Consider the following 13,355-nt stretch of genomic DNA (forward strand, 5'->3'; position numbering starts at 1 on the left):
TCACGTGTTATTGGGGCCATCTCCATTTTGCATCAAGCTAAGCAAGGTGAGTCAGGATCATGCACTTAAGTGTTTGTATCGAACCCAAACACATCCGACCAGTACAATATATTTTTATTAAAATAAAATTAATATAAATTAGACGTTTGATTAATTCTGGGTTATACTTTGATTAAAAGGTGTTATTAGAATTTAAAAAAAATGAACAAGGTGGAGAGCCATTTCAATTGAACGATTCACATACAACCGTGGGCCCCACCTCCTTTTGTGACCCACATGTAAACGAAATCTCTGAGTATGCAATTTGCTGTTTACTTTTCGTAAGCTCATTTTTCCAATGCAGAGTTGAATAAGAAAAGAAGAGTGGGCCCCACAGATGTAACAGGTACAAAGAAATAAAAGCTGCGTTTTCTGAGCGGAGATTGTGTGGGATTTTCTCAGGAGTGTGTTCGTACATTTTCCGTACGTGTGGTGATGTGTGGCACGTGAGTGAGAAAAATGGGTGAGGCAGAGTGAGGGGGAGGTGTGGAGAGTAAACATTTAGAGATGAGTGGGCTAGGCCCAAAACATGTTTTTAGGGCATGTATTTATTAAAAAGAAATAACTACCATTTTCTAAAAAAATATTTGAAATGGAAAATTTATCATTTTAAGATTTTATTTATTTATTATTTTTATTAATTTTAATATGAAACAAAACATACTAACAACAAAGGTAAATTTCTATAATAGAACAAGCGTGTACAAGTTTGTAACTAAGTGCAGTAAGCTATAGCATGTGCCCTTCACTTCATTGATTGGCCATATCATCTTAAACTCTTATTCATATCTTCTTTGGTTCCACTTATTCGTGCTCCATGCACACCCTAAGCCTCTTTACATCCTGACAACTTCTTCCTGCACCTCCATGATTTTTTCGGGCTCCTCCACAAAGTTTTAAAATATCAAAATTATCCTTTTAGTAAAAAGATAAAAATGAAAATGTTGTTTGTCTGCAAGTGAAAAAAAAGAAGTTACTTCGTGTGGTGGGGTGCAGCGCTTGAGCTCGAGTGGTGGTGGTCCTTGAAGTGGTGCTGGAGGTGGTGTTTGAGAAGGTGGTTGAGGTGGTGCACGGTAATAGGTAGCAGCAGTGGTAGGTGGTGTTGACATTGTCACCGTTGGTGAGGTAGTCATTCTCATACTCTGGTAAGTTCTCATTCTCATTCTTCTGCCTTAAATAATTATTTACACAATAGTTAATCTGGTGAATCAATGAATCACACAATCTGGTGCCTATGTAAAGCGTTCTGGGTAAGATAACTCCTGTGCATACCAGATTCGGAACCTGCCAAAGTCATACTTCTGGATTATGTAATCCGGTACCAAATGAACTATGGATTACACAATCCGAAAGTGATTTTAGAACTTTCAATATGCCTTACTTATTACGTAATCCGATACTCATTTTGCTATATGAATTTCACTTATGCATTACGCAATTTGGAAGACATTTGGAACATCAAACATGACTTATGGATTACGTAATCCGGAAGTCATTTTGCTGTGAAAATTTTGACTTATGGATTACACAATCCGGAAGTCACTTAAAATGACTTATAGATTACATAATCCGGAATTCATTATGTTGTTAAAATTTGACTTATGAATTATACAATCCGAAAGTCATGTTTAAGTTGTCAATTACAAAATCTTCGAAAGTGAATGCTATTTTTGTTTTGCATACTTATGTGAATTTATGGAAATTATAATAAAATGAAAATTTATGTTTTATGAATGAAGGTATGGAAGAATTAATGAATTATGTGCATCAACATGGATTGTTTGAAGGGGACTATGGTATCCATTTTACAACAGATGAGGTGAATAAAATTTCATTTCATTCATGTTTATTGCATTATAATTTGAAGAAGTGATTTTGTAATATTGTTAGAATAACTTTGTGTAGGTGTTTCCTTCGCGAGAAGACTTACTTGAATGGGTCCGTAGGGTTGGTTATGGACTTGGTTTTGTTATTGTCATTATTAGGTCTGACATAGCAAATGGAAAGCAAGGGAGAAAGACATATGTCTTGTTAAGGGGGGGTAGTTACAAAAAGTACAAGGATGGTTTGGAGGTTAGTGTAATTGGTACTCGAAAATGTCAATGTCACTTTAAATTGCGAGGTAAACCTGTTGGAAAGGGTCAAGGTTGGGTACTTAAGGTAATATGTGGTACTCATAATATGTGGTCATCCATATGCAGGTAGATTAAAAACGAATGAACATTCAATGCTTGTTGATATGACTAAAAGCATGGTTAAGCCAGGTAACATTCTACGTACTTTGAAAGAGAATAATGAGGATAATATGACAACAATAAAGCAAGTATACAATGCAAGATACTCATACAAGAGATTAGTTAGAGGATCAATAACTGAATTACAACAGTTAATGATGTTGTTAGACATTGACAACTATCTTCACTGGAGTACGTGTCATGAGTCTTCCAATATTGTTAGTGATATTTTTTGGACTCATCCTGATGTTGTGAAACTCTTGAATGCATTTAACATTGTATTCTTAATGGATACAACTTACAAAATAAACAAATATCGATTGCCTTTGCTTGAGATTGTTGGTGTAACTTGTACAAGTTTGTCCTTTTCTACTGGTTTTGCATTCTTATCTAGCGAGAAAGAAAAGAATTTCATGGGGCCTGAAGTCATTGTTTGTGATAGAGATCTTTCTTTGATGAATGCCATCAATATTGTGTTTCCTAAAACAAGAAATCTTCTTTGTCGGTTTAACATCAATAAGAATGTTAAAGCAAAGTGTAAAATGTTGGTAGATTCTACCGAGGCTTGGGAAGTTGAGATGGATTCATGGAAGACTATCATTGACTGTACAAAGATTGTTAAATTTGATGAGTTTGAGAAAATTTTTGAAACTATTTGTTCACCGTGGCCATTACTTTTTGAATATGTGAAGAACACCTGGATTATTCCGCACAAAGAAAAGTTTGTCAAGTGTTGGACAAATTTGTTAATGCATTTAGGAAATACAACATCAAATAGGTATATGAATGCCTTTACTTTGTTTAGAACGTGTATAACGTGTAATTGTTTTATTATGTTTTATACCTATACAGGGTTGAATAAGCTCATTGGTCTTTGAAATGAATATTACAAAATAGCATGGGAAACTTGTGCTCGTGTTGGGATGCTATCAAGCATGTTATTATACTTCAACATAACGAGATCAAGGCATAATTTCAAATGAGTCTACATGTGATAGGACACACATTCAATGTGCAATTGTATAAAATGTTGGTTGACTCTATATCTAAACATGCTTTGATTCTCATTGCTGAAGAGTTTGATCGAGTCAATGATGTGGGGTTTGGTAGTGAACGATGTGGATGTGTTCTTAGACAGACTCACGGATTACCATGTGCTTGTCAGTTAGCCAGGTATGTTATGGGTGTCATTCATCTTAATGAAGTTCGTGTTATGTGGACGAGACTGAGTTTTTCAGGTTTATCTGAATGTGATTCATCATATCGGTTGTCAATTCAACAAGAATGAGATGTAATTCTATCCCGGTTCGACGAGGTTGATATTTGTGGCAAAGTGAAAATTAAAAACAAGTTGTGTAAAATTGCCTATCCGAACATGACAACATTATGTGCACCACTTAATGTAGTTAAGACAAAAGGATCCCAAAAGAATCAAGCAAATAAATTTCAGAGGTCTACAAAACGCACCCCTTCATATTTTGAGCATGTAGATCGCATCCATTTTGTAAATGATAATTCATCATCTTTGAAGACTCGTAAGGGAAAGGTTAAGGTGACGACCAACACCAATGCAATTCCCATGCTTGATCAATTTCATCTGAAATGTTACCCTTATATTTTGGATGTAATAGATGTTAAAACTGATGGACATTGTGGGTTTCGTGCTATTGCCTCATTGTTGGGGATGGGTGAAGAGTCATGGCCACTCATCAGAATGGATTTATTCAAAGAAATATCTCAGTGGCGTGAAGAATATGCAACATTGTTAGGTGGTCATCAACGAGTAGAAGATATCAAGAGGTCCTTACTAGTGGATGAGTTGTTAGTGGTAAGTGCATATTCATAAGAGTCATGTGCATTGATTAATTGAACTTGTATGCAATCTAATTTCATTATAGCATTTTGCAGGCTAGTGTTGAAAAATAGATGACAATACCAGATATGGGATACTTAATAGCAAATAGATACAATATTATCTTAGTCTGTTTGTCATTAAAACAAAATATAACTATTTTTCTATTGCGTACTGCACCCCCTACCGATGCTAGTCTACACCGATTACTATGTATTGGTCATGTGTATGATTCACACTTTGTGCAGGTAAGGTTATTACTCAACACATTATTTATATTCCTTTGTTTGTTAATTTCCATTTGTGGTGCAGGTAAAATTGCTTGATGATTGTCCCATACCTACCGCTGACATTTTATGGTGTACACATTGTTACCCAGAAGCAAGGTTATGGTCATCATATTACATTGCTTGAATGCAATCTTTTACCCAATTAATCAGTATTAGCCCGACATATGTGAACCTTGGAGACGATTGATGTAAACATAATTTATTACTTAAGTTCTGATTCATAATTTATTACTTCAATTCCGATTCATAATTTATTCGCATTTATGTCAGATAAAAATAAAATAACAAACACTATAACATAAATTAATTAAACCATATTGTACACATCCAAGGTTACTATTATTACAGTAATGTAATAAAAAAATATCAACGATGTCCACGAACATTACGTGATCGTCTCGTGTAGACTGCCCCGTCATTTGTCACGCTCCGGGCTAACTGCAGCGTTGCCTCCGTACTCTCATATGCGCCAGTGCCTTCAGTGACCTGACGACAATCTATCATGCGCTGGAGGATATTGACAATGCGCCTAAATATACCCTGCACCAATTTCAAAATAAATTAAACTTGTCAAATATATTGTTTAATCACATAACAATAAAAAAAACTTATCGTCTGTGCACGCTCATCTTGAGACGAATGACCTGCCTGCTCAACATTTGGACTACGAAGGCGATGACGTGGTACAACACTGGGTCGATCTCCAAGTTCACCTCTGCGAATGTATGGGTGTGATACCGCCCTACACCAAGACATGTACTCAGGAACACATGCAGATGGACTAGAAGCAACTCTCAAACCTGTCACCACGTGGTGATCAAAATGCAACCACCTTTGATCAATGACATGTGCACCAGGAGCCTCAGCCGCCATCGGTGATGGTGAAATGCTCTGCTCGTACCCAAATTGGTGCAAGACACGCTCGGGCATATGTCTCTGTGATAAGCTGCCCAATCGCAAGTGACCCGAGAATAAATAAATGGTCTCAAATGGTCTTCTCAATCTATGGTCCTCATACGGAGTCCAAATGATGTCATCGTGTGTGACCCCATCCAACTGCACCCACACATCACCAACTGTGCAAATCTGATGGGCAACAATATACCGTGTTGCCCGCGGGTGTACCTCGTCATATGAGGGATTAATATCCCTTCTTTCCATGCCCAAGAAATGCTCATAAATCCATGCCTACATAATTCAATCATATTATTTATAAAATATTTAATACAAAATATTATGGAATGTAACATGTGATTGCTAATTATTTGTATGGTTTCATACCTGAACCAGTGTCGCATAACTGGCCAACTGCTTCGTGTTAAAATAAGATGCATCCCCCAACTACTCATATAGATATGTAAGTGTTGTTGCTCCCCATGCATATCCATGACATATGTAGATTGCTGAATAACAATAAGTACGATATAGATACAGAGGTTGCACTTTTATCGCAAAACTAGTGCATCCAACCAAGCAGATGCAACAAGTAAGCCCTGGCAGCACAATCCCAAGCCTTCTGAGCACAACATTCCTTATATATATCTCGAAGCCAACTCAATCACACGTGGACACCTCGACACTGCCTCATCTCAGCCTTCCCCCGAGCCTCATCCACCCCTAGTAACTCAGCCAAAATTGTTGCAGCTTCGTTGTACTCTAAGGGCACATATGTTGTGAATTGACCCAAAATGGGGAGGTGTAAAAGAGATGACACATCATCAAGTGTGATGGTCATCTCACCTACGGGAAGGTGGAAGAAGTTTGTCTCTCGATGCCACCTTTCGACAAAGGCTGAAATCAATCCCTTGTCACCCACTTCATAACTTATATGGCACAAACTAAACAATCCATAATTTTGTACAAGTAGCTCAATATTAGCAGTACAAGTAGCTCAATATTAGCATGAGGCATCACAATTTTACATAATTTTCTCCCGTGGGATACCAATTTAAGTTCTCCCCGATCCTAATATAAAATTTGTAGATATTAAATATAATTAAATAAATTTAAACAATAGTTAATAAAGACAATTTAATTGAAGGTTTTTTTTTTCTTACCTCACCCTCCCAAAGCTTAACAACAACATGATCAGCAAAATTTACCAGTAAAGACATATCAGAAGGTCCTTTAGGAAACCCTTCTCCCTGGTCTACTTGGTCATCATTTTGTAATCCTTGTTCATTGTCATTATCAATATGAACATCATCACCAATACTTTCCTCGACACCACATCGGTCTCTTCTACGGACGGATGTCGTCGGTCTTCTGCGATCATGTTCCTGAGATCCAGCACCTCTAAATTTTGCCATATCTATCCACAACACAATTTGAATTTCAATTATTTACAAATAATAAATAATATAATCATGAATTTGTGTACATAATATAAAATTTAAAAAAGCTTTTACCAAGTGGGTTAGAAACTAAATACATAACAAAAACGCAAAAACACAAAAATCGCAACTTTGTAAGAACACTACTGGATTACATAATCTGAAACACTAAGTACACAATGTACATACTGAAGTATGTAATTCGAAACATGTTGTAAACCTAAACCAGATTACGTAATCCGGAATTACTTAAATACCTAAACCGGATTACGTAATCCGGAATTACTTAAATACCTAAATCGGATTACGTAATCCAGAATTACTTAAATAACCTAAACCAGATTACGTAATCTGGTATTACTTTACATTCTCAGTTGTACCAGATTACATAATCTGGTGCCTATTACGAAAAAACGCAGGTTTCAAACGGATTACACAATGAGTACCAGATTACGTAGCAGCACAAACGGATTACAGAGTGAGTACCAGATTACACAGCAGCTGATGAGCATATATTTATTCACACTCATTAGCCTTATTCATAGATTATTGGACTATAATAATAAATAAATCCATTGTTTTAATTAATATTCTTATAATTGGGTTTATTTGGGCCTTAACTATTATTATTGTTAATTTTGTGTTTTTAGAGTAAATTATCCAGAGGAAGCATCTACCTTTGTGAATGGGCCAAATATTCAAAAGTCCAAGTTGCTTCTTGAACCAAAACAGAAAAAATATTCTGAGGAGAAGAAAGAGAAAATAAAAGCTACAAGATTCCAGAAACAGAATTGGAAGCAAATCTTCTCCAAAATAAAAAGAATTATGGAAAGTGGAAACTGTTTACAAAATCTAAACTGCAATATTTTCCCAAGATCCTTGGAGCAGAAAAGCCTATAAAAGGACACAAGCATCAAGGAGAAAGAGAGAGCTTCATAGGGTTTTCTTAGTTTATTTTCTTCTTAGTAATTCTTTTGTTTTGCCTCCGCATGGAAGGCTAAACCTTTTTGGTTGATTCTTTTGTAATTCCCCATTGAGTTCTGAGGTTTTGTTCAATAAAAGTTTCGATTTTTAATTCTCTATAGCAGTTGTTTTTATTGTCTAATCTTCTGGAAAACTGGTTTTTGTGAGAGGTTGTACTTGAACGCATGATTGAGAGTCTTCCTTGTCTTAAACTTTGGTTTCTTAGTTAGTTCGCATTGTTCTAATTAATTTCTTGGGCGCATGATTCAAGGGAGAGGAGGTAAGCATTCCCATGGAGTATACACATGGAACAAAATGGGTATTGATTAAACTAGTAGACGCATGCTTTACTGGTGAGTTTCAGTTGAATCAGATCGGCGCATGTTCAATCTGGTTTAGCTCTGTTGGAGGATTGAAAAAAAGATTAATCTTTAGAGAATCTATGAAGAATTCAATGGTGGAAGAACTTAGGATCAACCGCTTTTTATTTGCTATTTTAATCTTTTTCTTTATATATTTTTTGCACAACTATCTCAAACCCCCTTTTTATTTTTATTGTTATTGCTAACTTTTATTGCTTGCAGATAGATTTTAAACTCTGATCAACTGATTTTACTATTGGATTTGTTGGGAGACGACTTGGGGACATTTGTCCACAATTATACTATCATCTCTTTAGTGTTAGACAAGTCTACGCTAGAATCATATTAATTTGACAGCAAAACGACAACTATCAGCAGCACAAACGCAGGTTTCAAAAGCAATGCAAAATCAGTAAAATTAAACTTACTAACCTGTGAACAAGACACTTGTGGATTTGTGAGTGATAGAGAATGTGGGGTTTAGAGAAATTTGAGAGATGAAGAGAAAGAAAAACCTTGGAATGGGAGGGGGTGGTGCGGTGCCACTGGAAGGGAAACAGAAGAAGAGGCACGATGAAGGTGAAAGTGAAGTTTAGGTTAAATGTTAAAAGTATATTAAAATATTATTTTAATTTTTTAATATTTTTACTGAAGGATATATTAGTAAATTTTCTTTTAGTATGGGGTGGGAGAAGAAGTCATGGAGGTGCAGGAAGAAGCTATCTTACATCCTTTATCATTTATCCTTTATCCTTTGGCTTACAAATTACATCCAACTAACCCAGTTTATCTTCCTATCCTCATTTCTCCCTCTCAATTTTTTTTTTTTTTTTGTCATTGCACACTCTTCACCAACTTCACTATCTAATTAGGTATTTTTTGAAAATTGAAATAAGGTATAGGGATTATAATGTTAACACTCATCTAATGAGAGATACTTAATAATGAGTACATTTCTATTCAAACTCGCCCAGAGTGTTTAATTTTGGTTTTCTTAGATTATAATTAAGAATAAATTATTTTAGATAAGATTTACCTAAGCCGAATTAATTGGATCTTAATTAACTTATATTTTAATATATTCACTCATTTTTCTTGTTTCGAATTATCTGTAGAGATTTCGTGCCTTGATGATGACATTTCAAATGATGAAACAAATTCCAAATTCAATCAACCCTTCTGTAAAGATATTTTTCAGATTTTTTCACAAAGATAATCCTCAGTAATTCTTACTCGATTTAGAGCAAATCTCCTTCCAATCTTTTGCAATATCTCTCGCAATAGATTCGATTATGCTAGGCTTAGTTAAGAAAAATCCAAATCGCATATCTAAACTAAGATTGGAAACTGTTCTCGCCTAATGACCTCGATCGGACTTGGAAGTGGGCTCCGGGTTGAAGCGACTTTACTTAGTGTATTGAACCGAGATGAAGATGCTTGTGACGAAGGAGGCTCCACCTATTGATGTCACTCCGACGATTAAGTCATTGAGAGCATTCAAACTATAAAATTTGTATCAGTGTAGAGTTCTCAGAAGAGCTTACCTTTACTCTGGGTCTTAAACCCCTTTTATAGACATTCCTTCAACAATTTTCATCAACCAGAATATAATTTCAACAGCAAGAATTTAATCTTAACAGCAAGAATTTAATCTTAACAGCAAGAATATTTTGTTAATGTGTACCTTTTATTTTCGGGTACAATGCAACATTATTCCTAACAGCTTTTACATCGAAATACATATATATATATATATGCTTAACTACCTCAGTTATTCACCATGTGGTTTTACCTTTAGTTATCCTTTCAATATGGACTTCCAATTGTCTGGGCCGACCTCATAACGTGTCATTGGGTCCATGATCGCCTCAAGTCGATCTAGGTATTTTCCATACGAGCATGTCTAATTTGAGCTACTACACTTAAGTGCATAGGTCGAGGACCCGAGCACGTCCGACCAGTACACAGCCCCCCAGGCTTAAGTCGAACTTGACAAGGTGAAGAGGCTCTTTTCACCAGTGGCTGACATGACCTTTCTCATAAGGGGTAGGTGGGGCGCGGTTGCCAAAGCGTCTCCTGAAAAGACGTCTCACCATACTAAATCTGGTGCGTACATGTGACACATTATCAACGGTGGAAAAATCCTACCATTTCAACTTCTTCTTCTTTTCCAAATGACCCATTTTGCGCTTCCTACGAATCAACCATTTTGTACTCTTTCACTCCAAACCCATCACTATGCTCGAACTCCCTTCTCTTTCCTTCTTCGCGCCACCCCGCACCGCCTTCTCCCACTGAAAAACCAGGTATGCTTTATCCACTGAATCTCCCTGGAAGATTATCATTTACCTTATTGATTCCACTTTGAGAAATGCATCTTAGTTTCAATTCATTTTGTCTTGTCCTAAATGGTATTCCTATTCTATCTTTGTTTATGCTTTAGTTGCCTTCGAAAATGGATTATAGTTCTGTGTATCCATGGGCTAAAAAGAAACTTCTTAAAGAGACCTCTTACTCTCGTTTAAAATTAGGGAGTTAAGGAAAGCAGGGTGTTGTCTGAGCAAAAAACATAAGAGTTTAGTAAAAGTAGTAGAGTGTAAGGAAGTGGAACCTATATGCTGCGATGAGTCATCGGATTCTATTGGTCCATTATGTTTTTTGTACCCTACGTTCTTTTAAAAGGTCCTACTTCGTTTGCCCCTGTCCATTTTCGAAAAAGAGTTATTGATCGAGCTGAATGTAGCACTCACCCAGCTACATTCGAATAACGAGGCATTCATTTGGGGTTTCATTATCTTATGCTCCAAGCTCGACATTTCGCTGATTGTAGAGGTCTTCATGTACCTTTTTCGAGGCCAAACACTCAGGTCACCAACTATGGGTTTCTTTAAATGGTGCCCCTGGGAGAGGTTTGCTCACTTTTTTCCAATCATCCTACAAAAATTTCAAAGGCCGATTTCTCAAAGTCTGAGCCTCGATGGGAGATATTTCCCTACTGTACGACTTTCCTTTGTATTGGACATCCAATCCTAAGTTCCAGAGTGCTCGACGCTTGGAAGATCTGCACCTAAGGGACCAAGGCATTTGTGAGGTTTTGGTGAATCTGAAAGTCGTCTTTGATACTTTGACACTGTTGACAAAAGAATATCTCTCTAGTGCTCTCAAAGCCTATATCGGTACATCTCCTTTCTTATCCTTAAAGGGAAAGTTTAAAAATATGACATCTAAGTGTTTTATTCATTTTTGCATATAGCATGCTTTCCAATATTAGCAAGGTTGAGCTTGCTGAGCTCACCAAGAAAATAAGGGCAGCTGGGAGATTGCCTAAGGATTCCTTGTCGCAAAAGAGAAAAGCTTCAGCTGGGGTTGCTCAAATTCAATCTTACCAAGACGAGTAGACTACCTCAGGGCTCGTCTTCAAAAGGAAAAGACCAGTAACCACTCCTCCTACCGAACATTCTCCTTCAGATGGTCGAGCCCCCAACCAAGAGGTCATCACAATTCAGAAGTGTGAGGCCGAGAGCTTGCGAGGAAAAAGCTTATGGGATCCTGATTTTGACGTCCCAGCTCATGGTGAGTCATACTTTTTACCTAGCAAGGATAAAGCTCGACTAATGTCTCATGACTAAGATCACCTTCTTCATGATATCGAGAAGCTACTCGAACAATCATTTGCATTGGCTTGCCTAGTCAATGTCAAGGCGAAAGATCGAAAAAAAGTTGAGGACCAAAGGATAAAGGAGAATATAGAACTCCATAAAGAAGTGGAACGCCTCCAAGATGAAGTTACCCGTTTGAGTGGCCTTCATCAAGAAGTCGAGTGTCTTTGAACTAAGGCTAATCGCTTGGATGTGGCTTTGACTGAGAAGACCAAAAAGGCACTAAGCTTGGCTGAAGAAAAGAGCAAGCTTTCAAACGAAGTTGAAGACCTGAAGAAAGAGGTGACGGCAAAGGGGAAGATCTTGTCACTAGCCACTAGCCAATGCCTCAGAGTCCATCATCCCTCAGAGGATCACTAGTAGCAGAGCCCAAGCAATGGGAGTTGAGCACCAGCTATTCTCTCTATTTTTAATTTCAGTAGAATAAAGTTCATATAGCATAAAAGAGGGGTGTACTTATCAAATTGGGCTTGTGCCAAGTCCATTAGGTTAGGAAGGTAGCCCTAGCTTCTAGAATCTAGGACTAGGGGCGACATTGACCTTGGTCAACCCCCTAGGCCACCCCTCTTCCCTCCCCATTTTATCCTTCACTCATATTGCCCTCCAAGTCACTCCTTCCTATATAAAGGGTTCCTTGACTCATGTATTTACACATGGAAATTGAATAATAAATAAATTATGCAGGAGTGATTTTGTGAGACTTGTGAGCTCTCATTTTTGGTCTTATCTTGGGTAGGTAACATCTCAAGTGGCAACTCTTTGCACCACTCATCTTGGAGTCCTCTCTTCTCCAAGTGGCGTGACATCTTTCTTTCTTCCATAAGCTCTCTTCACCTCTTCCTCTTTTTATCTTTATTTGCACCCTCCAATCCATTCCTCTTTATACTTTCATGTTTGTCTCTTAAATTAATGGTTATCTTTGCCTTATTCTCTTCAATTACACACCATTGCATCATTGTCACCATATAATTGTGTTTTTCTCTTTGCCCTCTAGAAGTGAACTTTAACACTTACTTAACGACTTGGTTAAGTTCGTGTCCAATGGGAATTTTCTTTGGGTTCTCACCTTACATTGATAAAAATAAAAAATCATAAACAAAGAGCAACCAATAAATGTGCAATCCTAAAATCAACTCACATCATTGGATTTCTTGGGAGAGTTAGTGTGCAGGAAAGGATTGGGAGTTTTGAAAAGGCGGAGGAGGGATATGTGAAAAACGGTATGAACTCGGGAAGACTGGTAGTCGGAGCTCGTACGCGACAACTTTGATGCGGCGAGTGATCTGATACGGGCCAGAAAATTATGGGTTAAGCTTGGGGCATTGGCGGCGTTCCATTGATTGTTGTCGGTATGGCTGGAGACGGCCCTAGACCCAGTCACCGATGTCAAAGCTTCGATCCTTGCGGTGGAAGTTAGCTTGATCACAATTCTTTGGCGCATTCTACGAAGGTGGTGTTTGAGGTTGTGGAAGATGATGGTTTATTGCTGGAGTAGTTCTGCGACAGTGGTTCCCGTGCGCGAAAGGTGCAACAGATCCACCATGGTGGGTGGCAGTCGACCGTAAAGAGCTTGGAAGGAGGAGATTCTTATGGCCTAGTGTAAAGTGGTGTTGTACCATAGCT

At 37.4% G+C, this 13,355-nt stretch overlaps 1 protein-coding gene and 1 pseudogene across 1 annotated transcript; both read left to right on the forward strand.

The window, feature by feature from the left end:
* The first annotated feature begins 1,780 nt into the window (after positions 1-1,780).
* Positions 1,781-3,135, forward strand: LOC137812789 (uncharacterized). The gene is made up of 4 exons (XM_090296042.1): positions 1,781-1,858; positions 1,945-2,125; positions 2,241-3,051; positions 3,126-3,135. The coding sequence occupies exons 1-4, from the start codon at positions 1,781-1,783 to the stop codon at positions 3,133-3,135; spliced, it is 1,080 nt and encodes a 359-aa protein (XP_090152168.1).
* A 513-nt stretch (positions 3,136-3,648) lies between these two features.
* Positions 3,649-4,602, forward strand: LOC137812798 (uncharacterized; annotated as a pseudogene).
* Positions 4,603-13,355: the final 8,753 nt, after the last annotated feature.

Source organism: Phaseolus vulgaris, chromosome 10 (assembly GCF_051622355.1).
Source record: "Phaseolus vulgaris cultivar YP4 chromosome 10, ASM5162235v1, whole genome shotgun sequence".
In the NCBI taxonomy this organism is placed as follows: Eukaryota; Viridiplantae; Streptophyta; class Magnoliopsida; order Fabales; family Fabaceae; genus Phaseolus; species Phaseolus vulgaris.